The sequence below is a fragment of the Malania oleifera genome, chromosome 13 (genome assembly GCF_029873635.1).
Source record: "Malania oleifera isolate guangnan ecotype guangnan chromosome 13, ASM2987363v1, whole genome shotgun sequence".
Classification (NCBI taxonomy): domain Eukaryota; kingdom Viridiplantae; phylum Streptophyta; class Magnoliopsida; order Santalales; family Ximeniaceae; genus Malania; species Malania oleifera.
Genome location: NC_080429.1, coordinates 29,451,828 through 29,471,857, shown reverse-complemented (window position 1 = coordinate 29,471,857; position 20,030 = coordinate 29,451,828). Strand labels below are relative to the sequence as shown.

General features: G+C 41.1%; 2 protein-coding genes across 2 annotated transcripts; both read right to left on the bottom strand.

Annotated features, from left to right (window-relative positions):
- Window positions 1–11,022: 11,022 nt before the first annotated feature.
- On the bottom strand, window positions 11,023–12,789 carry LOC131145776 (uncharacterized). The gene is made up of 2 exons (XM_058094964.1): window positions 12,430–12,789; window positions 11,023–11,571 (listed from the first exon to the last, which is right to left on the bottom strand). The coding sequence occupies exons 1-2, from the start codon at window positions 12,787–12,789 to the stop codon at window positions 11,023–11,025; spliced, it is 909 nt and encodes a 302-aa protein (XP_057950947.1).
- Window positions 12,790–15,015: 2,226 nt separating this feature from the next.
- Window positions 15,016–15,708, bottom strand: LOC131145774 (uncharacterized). Its single transcript, XM_058094963.1, has one exon. The coding sequence runs from the start codon at window positions 15,706–15,708 to the stop codon at window positions 15,016–15,018; it is 693 nt and encodes a 230-aa protein (XP_057950946.1).
- Between the last annotated feature and the right edge of the window lie 4,322 nt (window positions 15,709–20,030).

Here is a 20,030-nt window from a genome sequence, read left to right as displayed (position 1 = left end):
GGTCTCGTCGACGAGCACAGAACATTCGTTGACGAACAGGCTTCTTAGGTTCATCGACGTGGATGCATGTCTCGTCGACGAGAACTTATCGAGAGAGCTGATTTCAAGGCCTAAAATTCATCGATGAGGGGTAAGTGTTCGTCGACTAACTCCCTTCTTGGACTCGTCGACGAGGTGACGTATCTCGTCGATGAGGCCACACTTTATAAATAAGCTTAATTTGGGTTTTAGCGAGATTATTTTCATGCAAACCACTTTCTCTCTCTAAAATCGTCTTCCCCTCCTTCTCTCCAGATTTCTGGCTTCGTTCTTCACCAATTCGACAATCGGAAGCCGCCACGCTACTCCTAGGAAGATTCTGTACAAGTCTGCTAGAGTGGTTTGTTGGTTAGGCCAGCTTAGGCACCATCCCAAAATCTGGGTAAGTTGGTTATTTTAAATATATTAGATGGAATAACACTGGAGTTCTGTTGGGGAAAAATATAAATTTCAGGGTGTTGAGCTGGGAACACCACGGGTGTAGGTTTGGAGTAATTTGTGGGTTTCTCAGTAAGTTAGGTAAGGGGATAAATTAAGTCAGCATTTTCCATGAAATTATTTATTATCATACAACATTTATTTTTAGAAAAATACGTATGTATAGAATTATGTTTGGGAATACTGCTATTGAACAGGGAAATGATTTTAACATATTTTATAAGAAATATGATTTCATAACAAATTATAGGTTTAGAAGGCTACTTACATTTGTGTGGCATGAGTATAATTTCCATGAAAATTATGTTATATTAAAATATTATGATTTTTCCAAGATAAGCATGTTATCACAGTTTTCAAGAAAAACCATTAAAACAGTACAAGAACTATGGTTTTAGAATATTATATTAAATAGTGCAAGAATTTCATGTTTATTATGTTATGAATTATGTCGGCATAGATGTCGTGATTTTTTATGTTATGAACTATACTAGCATAAATGTTGTGATTTTTACATTATGATTTATGCAGGCGTAAATGCCGTGATTATGTATGATATGTAAGAAACCATGAAATATAATTATGTCAAATATTACTCTGAAATACGAAACAACTATATTTTAATAATATGAAATGTATTATATGTTATCAGAACCCGAATGGTTTAGTTTAGTTTTACGAAGCACGATACCGTAGCTATATGTTCACGATTATGTTTATGTTAGTGCTACCACAAATCTCAAATAGAGTGTGGGAGATGGCAGTCAATGTGGCTTTATAGAAGCGTTATAGTTCCCCTGGTAGCCCGGCATAGGTGGAACAGGCCCATCGTACTTACACACATATGTTTGGCTTAGCATGGTCGGCTAGCCATTGCTAGGTCCTGCCTACGGGCCGCATAACCCTGTCATGTAGGGGGTAAGACATGACAACAACTAGCTATCTATCCTAGGTAATATTTCAGTATGGTATATCTATATATAATGATTTTTCTGTATAGAAATTTAGTATGTCAAACTATGTTATGACAAATCATGTTTCATTCAGATATGATACAAACTGTTTTTACTAGATATGAATTATGTATTATTTATATGTATAACACGAAAATACTCATGTTGCCATACACTGATATTAGTTTATCTCCCTTACTGAGAGGTGTCTCACTCCAGTATTACAAACATTTTAGGAAATGTAGGTAGGAGGGCGGATAGAGCCCTGCAGCAATAGAAGTCGATCGAGCTATCCTGATAAAAGGGTAAGTAGTTGAGTTAGGGTCTGATGGGATTTTGGATTGAAACCCTAGGATACTTTTTAGTCTTTTGTGAATGATTGTATATATATGACAGATTTAGTAGAACTCTGGTATTGTCTTTGGTGTTGTATGGTATGTATGTAATTTTATGTTTTCCACTGCTTAGGTATCAGAGATATATGACAGATACATCCTCGGTACCCATGGGTCCGGGTTGATCATGTTTAGATCGATTTTAGTAGGTTATCAGGGTTATTCTTAAATGTTGTTATGTGGGGAAAAAATATGGAAAAATAGGTAGGTCGTTACACTCCCATTTCAAGTTTCAGTCGCATTGCTCAGAAAAAAAAAAAAACCATCAATGGTTTGCCATAATTTTCCTGAAACCGTCGTCTCAGGAAAATCACAGAAGACCATCAATAGATTTCTGCCTCCAGGCTACGAAACCAAAACCCAAAATTATGTTTTAACTTCCAATAATGACTTGCTACACTCCAATCTACCCATTTCCAACTCATTAGAATTTATTCCTATACTCTGGTATTGCTATTCGCTAAAGTTTACAAAACCTAGCAACTTAGGCTCTAATACCACAATTATAACGACCCAAAAAAAAATAATAACATTATAAATACTAGCTCTGATATCATATCTATAATGCCCCGAACATAGTGGGGCACGGAGTGCAACACTCCATACATAATCTCTGATACCTTACACTATAGTATCCTGATACCGCAAAATGGAGCACCAAGTACACCTGTTCATAACACATATAATACCACACAGCAGAACAAGCATGTACACTCCAAATACAATACCAGAGTACTACCGTCTTCCAAAATACATACACGAATCCCCAAAATGGTCATAATACATCCCGAAGATACACAAAGTATAATCATATACATCACTGTGTCTCACTAGAACTCACCCTGAATAATGCTAACTAGCTCTGCCCTAAAGTGCTCTAGGCTCGGTTTCTTGAATTCTCTGAAACGTTAAAGATTATAGGAGTGAGACACATATCAGTAAGACATAACAAATTATTATCAATGTGTGGAAATATGAGTTTTGCTGTAGTAAAAACACATTCATTAATTAACTTAACTTTAATTGAGAAAATCACGTATAATTGTACTCACATCTTTATTTATATTTCAAAATACTTACTTTCTTTTGCAAAATATACTCTAGGATATAAATTTCTCTGTATATGTAAATACACATATATGCATAAAAGAACGTCCCTGGATGGATAAACATACAACGTCATAAATTAACCTCACATAACCAAGTTGTGCGGTCTGAAGATTGGACTTAACATTGGCTGGCCTACCAAGCTAAGACAAATTATATCTATATATGTATCTATAACTATAAGTACAATTTGCCTACCCAAGTGGTCCGGACTCCAAGGGGTAACTCTACTCTTCATTGGCCAAATCGACTATGTACCACCAACACTCTCACAACAGTGTGGCTGCACTGGTATCTATGAAGCTATGGTAGCGTACTTAACTCTACTCCATCAAGGTTCTTAAACCATATAATGTGATTTATAAAACAATACAATAACATGATTTCATTTCCATAATTCGGTATATAAAATGTTGTAATACTGTAACTCTGTATAAAATACTTTATACTGTAGTTCTGTATAGAACACGAGTCATTCTGTGACTCTGTATAAAATGTTGTCATACTATAGTTCTATATAAAACACTGTGATTTTGTAACTTTATATAAAATATTGTTGTACTATAGTTTTGTATAGAATACCGTTATACTATAACTTTGTACAAAAACTCTATCATATAATAATTCTAGATAAAACATTATCATATTATTACTCTGTATTAAACACCGTCATTTTATAACTCTGTTCAATTCTATCATACTATAATTTTGTATAAAACACTGTCATATCAATATTTTGTATTAATCTCATGCCACACAATTTGAGTTACTAATTCATAATAAAATAATCTGCCTGGAACAACTATATTCTTTTGCTGAAAAATAATGATATAATCATCTAATAATCTGTTTGGGATAATGTTAGCTTTACCGTGATCCCAAGAGGGGGGTGAATTGGTATTTTTAAAATTTAATCCCTAGGTCAATCTCCTAGCAACAGTATATTCACAACCTTATGATCAATTTAGTGCAAGTAAAGTAAATGTATACCAGAAAGTAAATAAAGCAATTTAATCAATCACACAAGCACCAGAAAGCAGTAAAGAGAGAGTGACACGCAGATATGTTATCGAGGTTCGACCAATTGCCTACATCCCCGCCTTGGCTAACAAGCACAAGGATAATCACTATCACTTGTTCACTTAACCGGGTGGAGCGGCACCTATACAAACTAGGTCAATTAGCACAGGGCTGACCTCAACCTTTACACCAATCCTTACTGGGCTGGATTACCGCCCCCTCAGGCCACGCCTAGAATCACTCAGATTTACAACCAAATGATACAATATAAAAGTGTTTTCACGTAAAGCAGATTTGTACCCAAATGCGTTCAATCACGTACACCACAAATGATTTAATATGTAAACTCAGTGTTGTCTAAATAGTTCAACTCTCAAATGTATTTTCTATCAACATAATCTGTACGTAAGAGTGTCAACAAGCAATCTTTGTATTTCAAGATGTTCTCAATCAAGGTGCTCAAACAAAGATATCACTCAAGTTTCAAATATTCCAAAGTGCAGAATATATCAATCACGTGAATAGTGTATATGCTTGGTTTGCAAGATATATGTAATCTTTGTATTCAACAAAATGATATGTATTTGAATAAATATTGCAACAAAGACCAATATCATAAACGCAAATATCTCTTCACAAATATATCAATGTAAATCCCACAAGATATTTGAGTAAGTTTAGAAAACGATTTGCAACCCAAAAAAAATACAAAACTTCCTAAGATATTGCAATGAAAATGCAATACTCAGAAGCTTATCAAAGTCTTCTTAGGATAGGCTTATGAGAAAAGCCCCCTAAGAACACTTAGGTAGTGCTCTCTAAAAAATCAATTCAAACAATCAAACAATGAGAGCAAACCTATCAATACAATCACTCAATCAACTTACAAAGACTTTTGGCAATAGAAGAGGGTAAGTATAAGTGGTTTTTGAGAAAGTAGGAATAGTAGTGAGAGTTTTGCTTGAGAGAAAATATTTGGATTTTGTATGCTAATCAAGTTACTAATTTTCCCAAATGAAGGGGTATATATAGACACCCCCATGAATTATGACCGTTGGGGACCTATTGGGAATTATTAGGAAAGTTTAATGACCTTTTAATTATTTTAACTTTGTTTTAAAAAATTAACCAAGGTAAAAAAATCAGGGTAACCGGAGAGGTCCGGTCGACCAGAACCATTTCGGTTGACCGAAGTTCTTATGGTTTGGTTGACTAGGACACTTTTGAACTAGAGATTTGGCCGACCTAAAGTGCCTGTCCAAAGGGCGATTTTTCATTTCTCCGAGGTTTGGTTGACTATGCCATTTTGAACTGAATGGTTTGGTCAACGAGACCGTTGGGACTTCTCCCAAAGACCCTCGGTCGACCAGGTAGTTGGTATTTAATTTTAGCTCGATCGACCAGATGGTCAATTTGTTAACTTCAGGAGGTTTCGGTCGACTGGGGGATTTGAACTACACTGGTTCGGTCGATCGGGACCTTGGTTAATTGTTGACCCCGGCCGGTTTCGATCAACCGAGGCAGAATGAACTGCTAAGGTCGGTCGACTGAAAGTGCACAATGTATACATTTCGGTCCTGTTATGATCCACTCAAACCCTAATCAAGTGCCTAACATTCATAGGTGCAATGGTGAGTGTACTAGGGTCATTTTTGGGTCCTTTTGAAGACATTAAAAAAATCTGGTGTCGGTTGACCAAACCCTAAGGTCTTTCTAAGGTCACTTTTAGTTTACGGTTTGTTTGAGCGTACCTATTAGATCATGAATGTGATGTGTGCGCTCATTACAAACCAAAGACCCTAATTAACTATTACAGACCTTTGAATAAATATGAAATACAATACAAATAGAAATTAGGTCTTCAACTTCACTTTCTCTTTGTGCATTATGATTTGTCAATTTGAGTTCCTGCACATAACTTCAAATACCCATTAGACATTGTTGCAGGGTAAAATTTGCAGGGATGTTCCTTCGACTTCCGTTGACCTAACAGGGGAAGAAAAGAAAGGCTTGGAGGATCCGGGGTGTACTCCGGGGGATCACTCTGATGCCTAAGTAAGAGGAATGCTTTTTGAGAGGCTGAATGCAACAATAGAATGGTGTTTAATGACTTACCTTGGCCTCTTCTCCAGATCCCTTCTTATAGGGGCTCGAGTTGACCGTAGGTTGGTTCGTATTTATTGTGCGGGGGCATGAATCACTCCCCAGTCATAAAGTGCTTGCCCCTAATACTCGGCTATTTAAACCGCTGGCGTGGATCTCTCCTCCTCTTTATTAGGTTGGAGCTGATCACTCGTCAGAATGTCTGACCCGTAGAAGGCGCGAGACAAGTGTTGACTTGCCCTCATTAGCTAGATTATTTTGAGCGTATCAGTTGTTCCCCCCTCAGTTTCAAATTTCTGGATGAAATTTTGAATAATTGCTTTGTCTGCATCTTTCCCCTTAGAAGGTTTAATGTTCCCTCTTTTTTTTTTTTGGCATGGTTTTCCGAACTAGTTGCTGAATAGCTCGTGCCGAGCTATCCGAGCTGCTCCACGGAGGGACTTTTTTCGATCTGTCCGAGCTACTCTATGGAGGAGGTTTTGTCGAACTGTCGAAGCCGCTCCATGTGGGGAATTTTGCTGACCTGCTCGAGCTGTTCTATACGGGAAATTTTGCCGACCTATCCGAGCTGTTCCACGAAGGTAATTTTGCCGACCTGTCCGACCTATTCGATGGAGGGAATTGGCTGAACTATCTGAGCCGCTCCATGCAGGGAATTTTGCTGACCTGCTCGAGCTGCTCCATGTGGGTAATTTTGCCAACCTATCCGACTTGCTTCATGTAGGGAAATTTTTATCTATCTGTCCGACTTATTCCATGAAGGGAAGTTGGTCGACCTGTCCAACCTGTTCCATGGAGGGAAATTGGCCGAACTGTCTGAGCTGTTCTATGAAGGAAATTTTTGCCGACATGTCCGACCTGCTCCATGAAGGGAAGTTGGCCGACTTGTCTGACCTACTCTATGAAGGGAAGTTGACTGACCTATCCAACCTGCTCCATGAAGGGAAATTGGCCGGCCTGTCCGACCTGTTCCATGGAGGGAAATTGGCCGAGCTGTCCAAACTGCTCCATAAAGGAAATTTTTGCCGACTTGTTCAACCTGCTCTATTAAGGAAAATTGGTCAACCTGTCCGACCTGCTCCACGAATGGAAATTAGCCAATCTGTCCAACTTGCTCCATGGAGGGAAATTGGTCGAATTGTCCGAGCTGCTCCATGAAGGAAATTTTTGCCGACCTATTCCATGAACGGAAGTTGGCTGATCTGTCCGACCTGATCTATGAAGGGAAGTTGACCGACTTATCCAACCTACTCCATGAAGGGAAGTTGGCCAACCTGTCCGACCTGCTCCATGGAGGGAAATTGGCCGAACTGTTCGAGCTGCTCCATGAAGGAAATTTTTGCCGACCTGTCCGACCTGCTCCATGAAGGGAAGTTGGCTGACCTGTCCGACCTGCTCCACGGAAGGAAATTGGCTGAGCTGTCCAAACTACTCCATGAAGGAAATTTTTGCCAAACTATCCGACCTACTCCATGAAGGAGTTGGCCGACCTGTCCGACCTGCTCCATGAAGGAGTTGGCCTACCTGTCCGACCTGCTCCATGAAGGAGTTGGCCGACCTATCCAACTTGTTCCATGGAGGGAAATTGACCAAATTATCCGAGCTATTCCATGAAGGAAATTTTTACTGACCTGTCTGACTTGCTCCATGAAAGGAAGTTGACCGACCTATCTAACTTGTTCCATTGAGGGAAATTGGTCGAACTTTCCAAGCTACTTCATGGAGGGAATTTTTTCAAACTATTTCATGGGGCGAATTTTCCCCAACTGTCCAAACTGATGTTCCAAGCTGGCCTATTGAGCGAGTCTACCGATCAGTTCGTGTCGAGTTGCTTCATGAGGCGAATTTTCCCCAATTGTCCGAACTGATGTTCATGGTTATGGGCCTTTTTTATTAATGATTCGTGCTCCACTGCTGGGCGGTTTTTGACCTTACAAGTCGTGTTTGCCTTTTTGGCCTTTGTTACTTAATGAATCGTGCTCATCTGCTGTGTTGTTACCTTCTAAATCGTGCTCGGTAGTTTGGCCCTTGCAACGGATAAGTCCTACTCATCAGCTGGGTTGTTGCCTTCCGAGTCGTGCTTGTTAGTTTGGCTTTTGCAATGGATGAGTCCTGCTCATTAGCTAGGTTGTTGCCTTTTGAGTCATGCTCGGTAGTTTGGCCTTTGCAACAGATGAGTCCAGCTCATCAGCTAGGCTGTTTTTGGCTTTACGAGTCATGCTCGGTAGTTTGGTCTTTGCAACGGATGAGTCCTACTCATCAGCTGGGTTGTTGCCTTTTGAGTCGTACTCGGTAGTTTGGCCTTTGTAATGGATGAGTCCTGCTCATTTATTAGGGGTTGTTGCCTCCCGAGTCGTGCTCATTTATTAAGTGTTTCATCTACTCCTTTTTTCAAGGCGTCGTCACCATCCTTCTTATCCTGCGAAAGATTGATAAATGCATGTTTTAAATGCGCCGTACCTTGGGAAGTGACTTTGGATGAAATGTTCTCATTTGTGGGTTACCGATCTGACATTCTGTCCAAGGTGATGTGGTCTTTTCGAGGCATCATCTGTCCTCGGGAAGCCGCGGTTGTGCACATGTCAGAGATTTTCTGTGGGTTCATGGATTCTCTATGTCCTTTTTCTCCCTCGAGATGCAATCCTTTTTTGCAAATGAGAATTTTGAGATTCCCGCCTCAGGGATTCGTGTCGTCCTCTCTTTATAAAGGCCAGAAGACTCCCCCATACTCTACCCATCTTCAGTCCAAAGGACTCCCTCATTCTCTTCTCTTCTTCAATCCAAGGGGTCCCCCACTTGTTGTTAGGTATGTTCTCCCTTTCAACTGCATGTTTGTTTTGTTGTTTTTCATGTTCTTCACTGTTCTTGCGTTCACTTTGTATGTTTGATCTTTTCTTGTAAGATGACTTTGTTGTTTGTGTGTAGAATTTTTCTGTTTTGATTTGCTTTGGCATCTTTTCCTCTTTGTTTTTGCTGGGTGCTTGCCCGTTTGATCCGTTGGTAAAGGTAATGTTTTGTTCACGCTTTGTTTTCCTAATGGAGTCTTCTTCATAGCCTTTGAGGGTTCCTACTACAGTGAGGAACGCTTGTTGTGACCTCACCCCCTCTGATTTGCAAAATATTCATTATTTTTTTGCTATACCACAAAGTATTACTGTTAGGTTACCCTTTGTTTCCGAGTTAGCCCTTGATCCGGGCTCCGAGGAGCTCTGCCTCTATACAGATTACTTAGATTTGGGTCTCCGGCTCCCTTTTCCCCACTTTGTCTCTAATGCATTACATTTTTACCGAATAGCACCTTCCCAACTTATTCCGAACTCCTATCTCTCGCTCACCTGTTTTGTCGTCCTTTTGCTCCACCTGGGCTACTAGCCTACAGTTCCTCTTTTTAGGAGTTGTTTCTAGATGCAAACGCATTCTGTAGAGAATGAGCTATACTATTTCAAATCTCTACCAGGTTATAAACTTTTTTTGTCGGGCAGTTCTTCCATACATAACTGGAAGTCCTGGTACTTTTTTGCCTCGAGGGAGTTGAACTACACGAGCTCTCTAGTCTGGTCTTCTCCTCTTGATGGTAACGTTGTCTATCCCTTATCCACCTTTTTTCGCAGGGCTACTAGTAGGTTATCCGCTGACTCACCTTTTTTCCTTTCATCCCTTTTCCTTTGTAGTTCGGATGCGCCACCTTCTTCCAAGACTTTCCCCCGAAGAGCAGACCATCCTGAAAGAGCTGCGAGCCCTTGGCGAGCAGGGGATTATCCCTCACGAGGAGCTGCTCCAAGAGCGTGTCCTCGTGTAGTGGGGGATCAGCCCCACTTCCTCAAGTCTTTCTTCGCCTCTAATTTCTATATATGTGTTCAGATATTATCTCTATTATTGGTGTTTTTACTTCTTTTCTCCCTCTCCTTGCAGATATGGACTTCAACAGATATGAATCTCTCATGGGGGAAGCCAGGAAGCAAAGGGTGAGCAGGAGTAGGAAGAAGAGAAGGGAGATCGAGGGGGAATCCTCCCAAAGGGATGCACCAGCTATAGGTGATTCTGGTGCCCTTGCTGATGAGATCAATGCTACTCCTCCTCCGATCCCTCAGACTCATACTGAAGTGATTTTCCACGAGCCGACCCGTTATGCCTCTGCTCTACGTTGGGCGGTTCACACTGAAGACTTTGTACAGGCTCAGTGCACTCTTCCTAACGCTCTTTCAGCGAAGATCCGCCACACCTCATACCAGGTATATTCTTCAATTGGCTTATTCTTCTCCCCTTATACATAGTTTTATTAACTGTTCTGTATTTTGTACTCTTCCTCAGCTGGCAACGATGGCTTTAACCCAGGAGGAGAAGGTTGCTGAGATGTACCGGCAGACCTTGGACGCCAGGGAGAAGTACGTTGTTGCCCAGAACGAACTTTGTGAGGCTGAGATCCGTGAGCGGGCTTTGCAAGCTGAGGTTGAATGCCTTCGTAGGGAAGAGTTACCTGCCAGAGAAGCTGCCACTGCTGCTACTGCCTCTCGAACCGTAGTAAAGGAGTATAAGAACTCCACTCAGTTCGTCATGGACACCTCCAAGGCTTACCGGGTGGGGTTCAGGAGGTGCCGAGATCAAGTCAAAACCAAACACCCTGACCTTCTGCTGGATGGTGTGAGCTCACATGGGTATGGCAACGAGAGTCCTGAATCCTTGGAAGATCTGGACGAGGAAGAGGAAGTTGAGGAGGAGGAAGGCGGAGAGGGGAGTAAAGCAAACTAGTTTGTAGGAACTGAACTTGTAGTATAAATTTTTCAAAATTTATTGACGTAGTACAATTATTGTAATTGGTACTTTATTATTGCGCTGTAAGAAGCACTTTCAAGAATTGTATTTTTTTAACATATCCGAGTTCCATGTGTTATTAATCTTTTTCCCCCCTACATCTTCCAACTTGTATGTCCCTAGCTTTATCTTGGTTTGACTCTGTATAGACCCTCCTAGTTTGGCTTTAACTTGTGTGACCCTGACTCCGATGGGTTGTTCCGCGTCTTCCTTAGGACTAAGTCTCCGGGCTGGAAATTTCGTACTTTGACGCGATTGTTGTAGTACTTTGCTACCCTCTGTTGGTACGCTGCAACTTTTAGACTCGCTTGATCCTGTCTCTCTTCCAGCAGGTCTATTTCTAATCTGAGCTCTTCTTTGTTGGTATGCCCGTTAAAGTATTGCCTTCGCCAAGAGGGTATCCCTACCTCTGCTGGGATGACCGCTTCTGCACCAAAGACAAGCATAAAAGGGGTTTCCCCTGTTACCGCTCTCTTAGTGGTGTGGTATGCCCATATGAGGGAAGGGAGTTCCTCTGCCCATCTACCTTGCATAGATTTGAGTCGCGTCCTCAATTCGTGCAGTATCATCTGATTCATGTTCTCTACCTGTCCATTGCTCTGGGGGTGCGCCACTGACGCAAAGACGAGCTTAATAGATAGGTCTAAATAGAACTTTTTGAAGCGCTCGTTGTCAAAGTACCTCCTGTGGTCTGTAACTATTGCCTAAGGGATTTCGAAAAGGCAAACCACTGATGTCCACACGAAGCGCGTAATGTTCTGCTTTGTTATGATGGCTAGAGGTTCGACCTCTACCCACTTAATGAAATAATCTATTGCTACCAACAAAAACTTTCTTTAACCAGTCGCCTGCGGTAAAGGTCCCACGATATCTATTCCCCACTATGCAAAGGGGCAGGGACTGGTTAAAAGAGAGAGTAGACTAGAGGGTACGTGTGGTACTGCTGCGCATCTTTGACACCTGTCGCATCGTTTGATGAGCTCGATCGCGTCTTTCTTCATTGTGGGCTAGTAAAATCCCTGCCACATGGCCTTGTGGGCTAGGGCCCTACTGGCAATGTGGTTTCCGCACACTCCTTTGTGGATTTCCCTTAGTACGCATTTTCCTTCCTTATTGTTTAGACAACGAAGGTAGGGCAGTGTTAGGGATCGTCTATAGAGCTCCCAGCCTATTAGCGTATATCTTGCTGCTTTCTTTCTCACTTTCAGAGCTTCCTTGTTGTCCTCTGGTAGGAATCCAACCTGAAGGTATAAGAATAGAGACGCCCTCCAATCGTCCTTGCTGATTTTGGACTCCACTAAGTTAATTCTGTCCTCTTCATATGAGGGTTTCCCTATCCGCTTTAGATAAATAGCGTCCTTCTATTCTGAACCGGTTGCTGAGGTCAATTTCGTGAGTGCATCGACCTTTTTGTTCTCTGCCCTTAGTACGTGTTCTATATCGAACTGAACGAATGCTTTCACGTATTCTTGGGCCTTAACGAGATATTTCTTCATTCTTTGATCCCTAGCCTCAAATTCTCCTTTCAACTGCTCTACTACCAGCTGGAAATCACTCAATACCTTGATCTGTGCCACCCCTAATGCTTCTGCCAAGCGTAGGCTTGCTAACAATGCTTCATACTCCACATTGTTGTTAGTTGCCGTGAACTCCAGCTTTAGTGCGAAAAGAGTTTCACTGTCGTCTAGGGCTGAAAGGATGAATCCAGCTCCCCCTCCAGCAGTGTTAGACGACCCATCAACATGTAGTGTCCATACGTTTGACTTAGTGGATGACTCGGGGAGCCTTTCTGCTATAAAATCAGCGAGCACCTGGGCCTTGATAGCGGGCCTTGGTTGATATTGTATGTCAAACTCACTTAATTCGATTGACCACTTCATCATCCTTCCCAAACTCTCCGACCGCTGCAGAATTTGTCTCATTGGTAGGTTTGTTAACACAATTACCTTGTGGGCCTGAAAGTAGGGCCTCAATTTTCATGTTGCACAGATGATGGAGAAGGCGGCTTTTTCCTCTTTGCAATAGTTCTTTTTAGCTCCACTCAGCACCTTGCTAGTGTAATATATGGGCTGATGCTTCTTGCCTTCTTCCGGACCAGGACCGAGTTGACGGCATTTTTCGTGGATGTTATATATAGGTAGAGGTCTTCCCCATTCTTTGCCTTCGTCAAAAGGGGAGGGGATCCGAGGTATTGCTTGAGCTATTTGAAGGCTTTGGCTTGCTCCTCCCCCCATTCGAAACCTCCCTTCTTCCGTAGTGCTCTGAAGAAAGGTAAGCCTTTGTCCCCTGAGCAAAAGACAAACCTGTTAAGGGAGGCTATCCTCCTTATCAAAACTTGGATCTCCTTTTTTGTCCGTGGAGCCTCCATTTCCAACAGTGCTCTTATTTTATCCGGATTTGCTTCTATACCTCTATGAGTCACCATAAAACCCAGAAACTTTCCTGCAGAAACATCGAACACACACTTTGATGGGTTCAGTTTCATGTGGTACCGGCAAAAGAGTTCGAACGTTTCTCTCAAGTCTTTACAATGTTGCCTTGCTTCCAAGCTTTTTACCAGCATATCGTCCACGTACGCCTCCATTGTTTTTCCAAGCTGATCTTTAAGATCTTATTCACCAATCTCTAATATGTGGCTCCTGCATTTGTTAGCCTGAAGGGCATTACCCGGTAACAATATAAGCCCTTTTCGGTGATGAAAGATGTTTTTTCTTTGTCTGCTCGACTCATAGGGATTTGGTTGTATCCCGAGTAGGCATCCATGAAGCTGAGGAGCTCGTGCCCTGAGGTCGAATCCACTAGCTGGTCGATTCGGGGAAGAGGGAAGCTGTCCTTTGGGCACGCCTTATTTAGGTCAGTGAAGTCTATGCAAGTGCGCCATTTTTCGTTCGGCTTCCATACTAGAACCACGTTGCTCAGCCACTCCGGATAGTCTACCTCCCTGATGAAGTTGGCTTGCACCAGTTTCGTCACTTCCTCATCGATTATTTTGATCCGCTCCATCGCGAAGCTCCTTTTTTTCTGTTCACAGGTCGGTGGTTGGGGTCGACCTGCAGCCTGTGCTCTATGACTGCAGGGTCGATGTTGGGCATGTCTGCAGCCGACCAAGCAAACAAATCAGCGAATTCGTCCAACAGTTCGCTCAGCTCCACTTTCAAGGTGTCGAGTAGGTGATTTCCAATCTGTATACTTCTCTCCTGGTGGCCCTTCAAGGGTATATGTCTGATGTCTTCATCTACTGTATTGATCTAGGGATACTCTCACCTTACTTCTAGATCTTCCACCGTTAGAGTTTCTCTAGCATCCATCTTCCCTTTCAGGGCCATTACATAACAACTCCGAACAGCGGCTTGATCTCCCTTGGCAAATCCTATCCCGTGCGGTGTAGGGAATTTGATTTTAAGGTGGTATGTTGACGTTACAGCTCAAACTACATTAAGGAAAGGGCGGCCCAAGATGACATTGTACACCGAAGGTCGGTCGATCACAAGGAACTCTGTCAGTGTAGTAACTTGCTGTGGGGTTGTCCCTATTATTACCGGTAGCGTGATTGTACCCAAGGGGTGAACAATGTCACCACCGAATTCGACCAGGGGGGTCGAAATCGGCTTGAGTCATTCCTTGCTGATCTTCATTCCAACCAGAACCGACCAGAACATGATGTTAGTTGAGCTCCCATTGTATATCAATACGTGTCTGACCATGTAATTCGCCACAAGTAGGGAGAGCACTAGTGCGTCATCATGTGGCTGCTGCACCCCTTCTTCATCTCCACTGTCAAAGGTTATAATGTCATCTTTTTTGTTTCGTTTGCTACTGGTTTCCCCCTTCTCCATCGATAGCACCTGTTTAGCATATCTTTTGCGGGTACTCCCGCTATCACCTCCACTAGCAGATCCTCCGAAGATCACCGCAATCTCCCATATGACCTGCTCTTCTTTTTCTTTTATGCCATGCCTCCTCTGCTCGAGAGGTTCCCTTTGTGGATTTTCTTTCTTTATAAAATTTGACAGGTGTTCCTTTCTTATTACGACTTCGATTTCTTTCTTCAACTGAATACATTCTTCTGTATCGTGGCCATGATCCCTATGGAATGCGCAGAACTTGGACATGTCCCGCTTGTGTAAAGACGTTCGCATAGGTTTAGGTCACGAGATGTAGTCCTTCTTTCTGATATGCATCAGTAATTCTGAGCGCAGTACATTCAGGGGTGTGTAGGTGGAGAACTTGTTGTGTTGTCCTCTCATCTTTGGGCCCGCATGTAGCCCACTAGTCTCATGTCTTTTTGCGGATCTATAGGATTCTCCCGTTTCTCTGCTATTGTTTTTCCTTTTCCGCTCTATGCAACTTCCTCTCGTATCCATCATCTCCTCCAGGTTGATGTATTTCTGTGCTCGGACCATCAATTCCCTCATATCCACTGGCGGTTTTTTCCCTAGGGAGTATAAGAAGCTTCTAGGCTGGAGAGTCGTTGTCAAGGCTGCCAAAGTCACCCCCATGTCTAAGTTGTGGATTTCTAGGATTGCTGTGTTAAATCGATGCATGAAGTTCTTTAGAGTCTCCTGCTCCCCTTGCGCCATACTCATGAGATGACCTGTTGTTTTAGCAATTCTCCAGCTACTAAGGAAGTGGCCGGTGAACAATTGTTCCATCTCTGGGAAGGAACCAATGGATCCGGGTGGCAGAGTTCGGTACCAATCTCTGGTAGTACCTTTAAGGGTAGTTGCAAAAGCTCGACACATAATGGCGTCTAGAGCTCCTTGCAACTGCATCAACATTTTAAAATTATCCAGGTGATCAATTGGGTCAGAAAAACCTTTGTACCTTTCAAAGGTGGGCATCTTGAATCTACTTGGCAATGGAGCCTCCATGATTTCTTTGTTGAATGGCGACTCTGAGGACCTCAGGGATGCTTCCCCGTAGTAGGGTTTGGTTCTGCTCTCTTTCATCATCTTCTCTATATGATCTATCTTCTTGATTCTTTTTTCGAGCTCCGTGGATCTTTGCTAGTTGACGTCCACGCTGTTTGCATCTTCTACCTTCTTGTTGAGGTAGGTTTTCTCCTCGTTCTCCACTGGTTTGTTAGCTTGCTTGTCTGCGCTGGGGTTCTCTTGTGGTTGGTGGAGGACGTGCTCTTCTTGACTCTTTTGTTGTAAAAGTCAGTTGAGCATGACTCATTTGAAAAATGAGCAGCTCAAAAGCTATCCCAAGTATAGAGTTTTGTCATGTAATATTAAGCCCAAGAGTTAGATCGTCTCCTTAGGGAATGTGTTTTAATCTCAAATTTTATGTTCGTCCAATCGAAAACAAAAATGGTACTGAACTCAGTTCAGATTCGGGATTTCAAGATTGTTGAGATTTATTCTGACCAATTAAAATAACATGCAATTTAAAACCCTAAAACTAACAAGCATTAAAAAGCAAGAATGGAAACCCTAGCCTACTTAAGAAAACACCGAAACACGAGCTAAGTAAAGATGACAACTTTGAACCCAGAATTAAAACATGCAGACAAGGAAAACCTAAAGATGAACTTTTTACTCAAGGACCAACCTATTTTTTACGCAATAAAATAATTAGAACAGAAATTAAAATTCTAACAACTAAACAATAACGGGAACAAATAAAAAAAATAAAAATAAATCTAATACTAATATCAATTGAGAAGAGAAAGAAAATAAATAGAATTTAATACTAATCATCCAACAAGGATTCAAAACTTCAAAACATGAATAGAAATTTCACTAAAATTTAACAATATCTAATTAAAAACAAGAGTAAATAAAGAGAAAAGGAAGAGAGAGAGAGAGAGAGAGAGAGAGAGAGAGAGAGAGAGAGAGAGAGAGATAGAAACAGAGCCATAGGAGGCTGGCTGTGTGTGCTGGTATGGCAGCAGCATAGGGGCTGCTATTTGGAGGCTTCTGCAAAGGAGAGCAGCTGCTATGCTCGTGGGTTGGTGCTAGCATGGCTAAAATTCAGCAGTTCTAGGAGGAGAAACTGTTGGTGCTCGGATGGAAGGAGAGGTAGAGGGGCCGGCGCTAGTGTGCTGCAGCTCAGGGTGATGGTGTTCTGTGGATTGTTGATGAAGCTGAAGAAGAGGCCACATTGCAGAGAAGGGTACAAGGGTACTCAGAGTAGAGAGAGGGAGACAAGGGAGAGGAGGAGAGATCGAGAGATAGAGAGAAGAAGAACATAAAAAAAGAATTGGCCAAGAGCAAGTGCAAGAGAAAGAATAAACAAGAAGAAGAAGAAGAAGAAGAAGAAGAAGAAGAAGAAGAAGAAGGAGAAGGAGAGAGGAGAATAGTGGTGCGCAGGGCACGTCTAACACAGGGGAGAAAAAGGGGTTAAATAAGAAGAGGGGCTAAAGCCCTAGACCCGGACAAGTGACCAAACCAAAATGGATCTGAGCCGGCTTGCATGGCCGGGTCACATCATATATCCATATATATATATTTCATTTTTTTTTTATTCTCTATTCATCGCCAAATTTGACCCTTCTGGAGCACGTTTCTCATGAAACTCAAAACATAAAAGTTGTAGATAATCCTTTCCTCTTTCTCCAAAAATTTGAATCGTCTCGATCGAAGTTTGGACGGAAAAGTTATGCATGAAATACGAACAAGTTTGGTTTTGGTTCTCGAGAATTTTCCTGCGATAAAAAATTACCAAAAATTCATAAATTGTGCAATAAAGTTCAAGAATAATAAATATGACACTTTATTAAAATATTGGATAAATTTGGACATTTAATTAAAAATATACGTCGTAAAGACCGGATTAGAGCGCCCAATTACGCAGTTTTGACCCATAATCAGAGCATATCCTTCATTTCCTTTTGGAAAGCGAGGAACTCCTCCCTACTGACACCTGATGATTCTGCAGGCGTGGAATGGATGGAGGTAGAATTGTGTGAGGTCGGCATTGCTGGAATGTCGAAAGTCGAGAGCAAGATATGATCGACTCTTAAAGGCAGGTTCCCACAGACAGCGCCAACTGTTGCAAGGTAAAATTTGCAGGGATGTTCCTTCGACTTCCGTTGACCTGAAAGGGGAAGAAAATAAAGGGTTGGAGGACCCGAGGTGTACTTTGGGGGATCACTCTGATGCCTAAGTAAAAGGAATGCTTTTTGAGAGGCTGAATGCAACAGTAGAATGGTGTTCAATGACTTACCTTGGCCTCTTCTCCAGATCCCTTCTTATAGGGGCTCGAGTTGACCGTAGGTTGGTTCGTATTTATTACGCGGGGGCGTGAATCGCTCCCCAGTCAGAAAGTGCTTGCACCTATTACTCGACTATTTAAGCCGCTGGCGTGGATCTCTCCTCCTCTTTATTGAATTGGAGCTGATCACTTGTCAGAATGTTTGACCCAGAAAAGGAGCGAGACAGGTGTTGACCTGCCCTCATTGGCTATATTATTTTGGGCGTATCAGACATAATGAGTATTTGTCATAATCAAAACCAGGCGTGACCTATAAGATCAACAGATAACTATATTTTTTTGCTAAAAAAAATAATGGTATATCATCTCTAGGGCTTTACTTAAACTCAAATAGCCAATTTTTCCCAAAACATATATATAATAAATTCAAAATTTCCATTTCCATATGCCAAAATACTCAGAAAAACATACATATTATTCTTGTAATCACATGCTAAAATTTAATTAGTTAAATTTCTGAAAATAACTGACATAATATGTTCCCCTTACCTTATCCTAGGAGTGGTGCCTATGACGCCCAAACCACGAAATCTCCCCGATTAAAACATTGGTGGTCGAAATTGGAACCCAGGGATATTTTTGGTTCCTCAATCGGGACACATTTATTAAGAAAATTAAGGAGAGAAAGAGAGTTTAAGGAGAGAGAGAGAGAGAGAGAGAGAGAGAGAGAGAGAGAGAGAGAGAGAGAGAGTAGCGAGAACACAAAAGGGGGGGTCTCTCTAGATCCTAATAACCTTTCTTGATTCTTCAAGGAAGGTTTAAAGTTATATATTAATATATTATATTATAATATTATAATATATTATATTATATTAATATATTAATATATTATATTATTTAATTAATAATTATTAATTAATATATATATATTTGGAATCACTACACCAATGGCAAATCGATGTGCATTCGAAGCTTTGGATCTAACAATGAAAGATAATACTAACTTTGATTTTCCATTTGGGAGAAAAGATAGTGGTTCTTGTAGGAGATCTTAGGAAAATACTTTTAGTTGTCCAAAAAGATAAAAAAGCTAAAATGTTGGATGCGTGAATTGTCAACTCCTCATCATTAGGTGTAGTTAAAGTCTTCCATTTGAAGCAAAATATAAGATCAATTAAGGATCGACATTTTATATAATTTTTAATGCGTGTTAGGAATGGTACTAAAGCTACAATCAGAGATAACATGATTAAAGTACTAACTGAAATGACTATGCCATGGGAGGGATACAAATCATTATACTTATTGATTGACAATGTATTTCCAAATTTATAAAAACATTTGAGTGATGCAAATATATGGTTGAAGGAGCTCTACTACCAACTTTGAATGATGAAGTTGATCTTATCAATGAGAAGATAATTAGTCAAATCTCAAGCCATAAATACACTTTACATTCACATGATGAAGTTAAAGGAGATACATAACATCGATATCAATTTGAATTCCTTAGTGGTTTGCCACCACAAACATTGAGACTAAAGAAGGGTGTGCCTGTAATTTTGTTAAGAAACATAGATCCTAAAGTTAGACTATGTAGTCGTGCAGGATTAATATGACGTGGTTGTTTTAATAATGGGGCTGATGCAAAAATTTTAACCCCAAATTTGCCATAACTAGAGTTTTTTTTTTTTTGTGTAGGATTCCTTTAAAGATAAGAGAAAATGTTCATATTCCATTTGCCATGATAAGGAGACAGATTCCAATAAGTATGAGTTATGCTCTAACAATAAAACAAATCACGGAGGCAAACTATTGAAAATGCTAGGGTTTATCTTCCACATCATGTCTTCAGCCATGATTAGTTATATGTAGTGTTGTCATGAGTAGTATCAATGTCGACCACTAAAATTTTGATTAACAAAGACAAAATAGATGTAGAGGAAGGAATCTACACACAAACTATAGTGTATAAAGAAGTGTTGACACCTTCTAATTAGATATA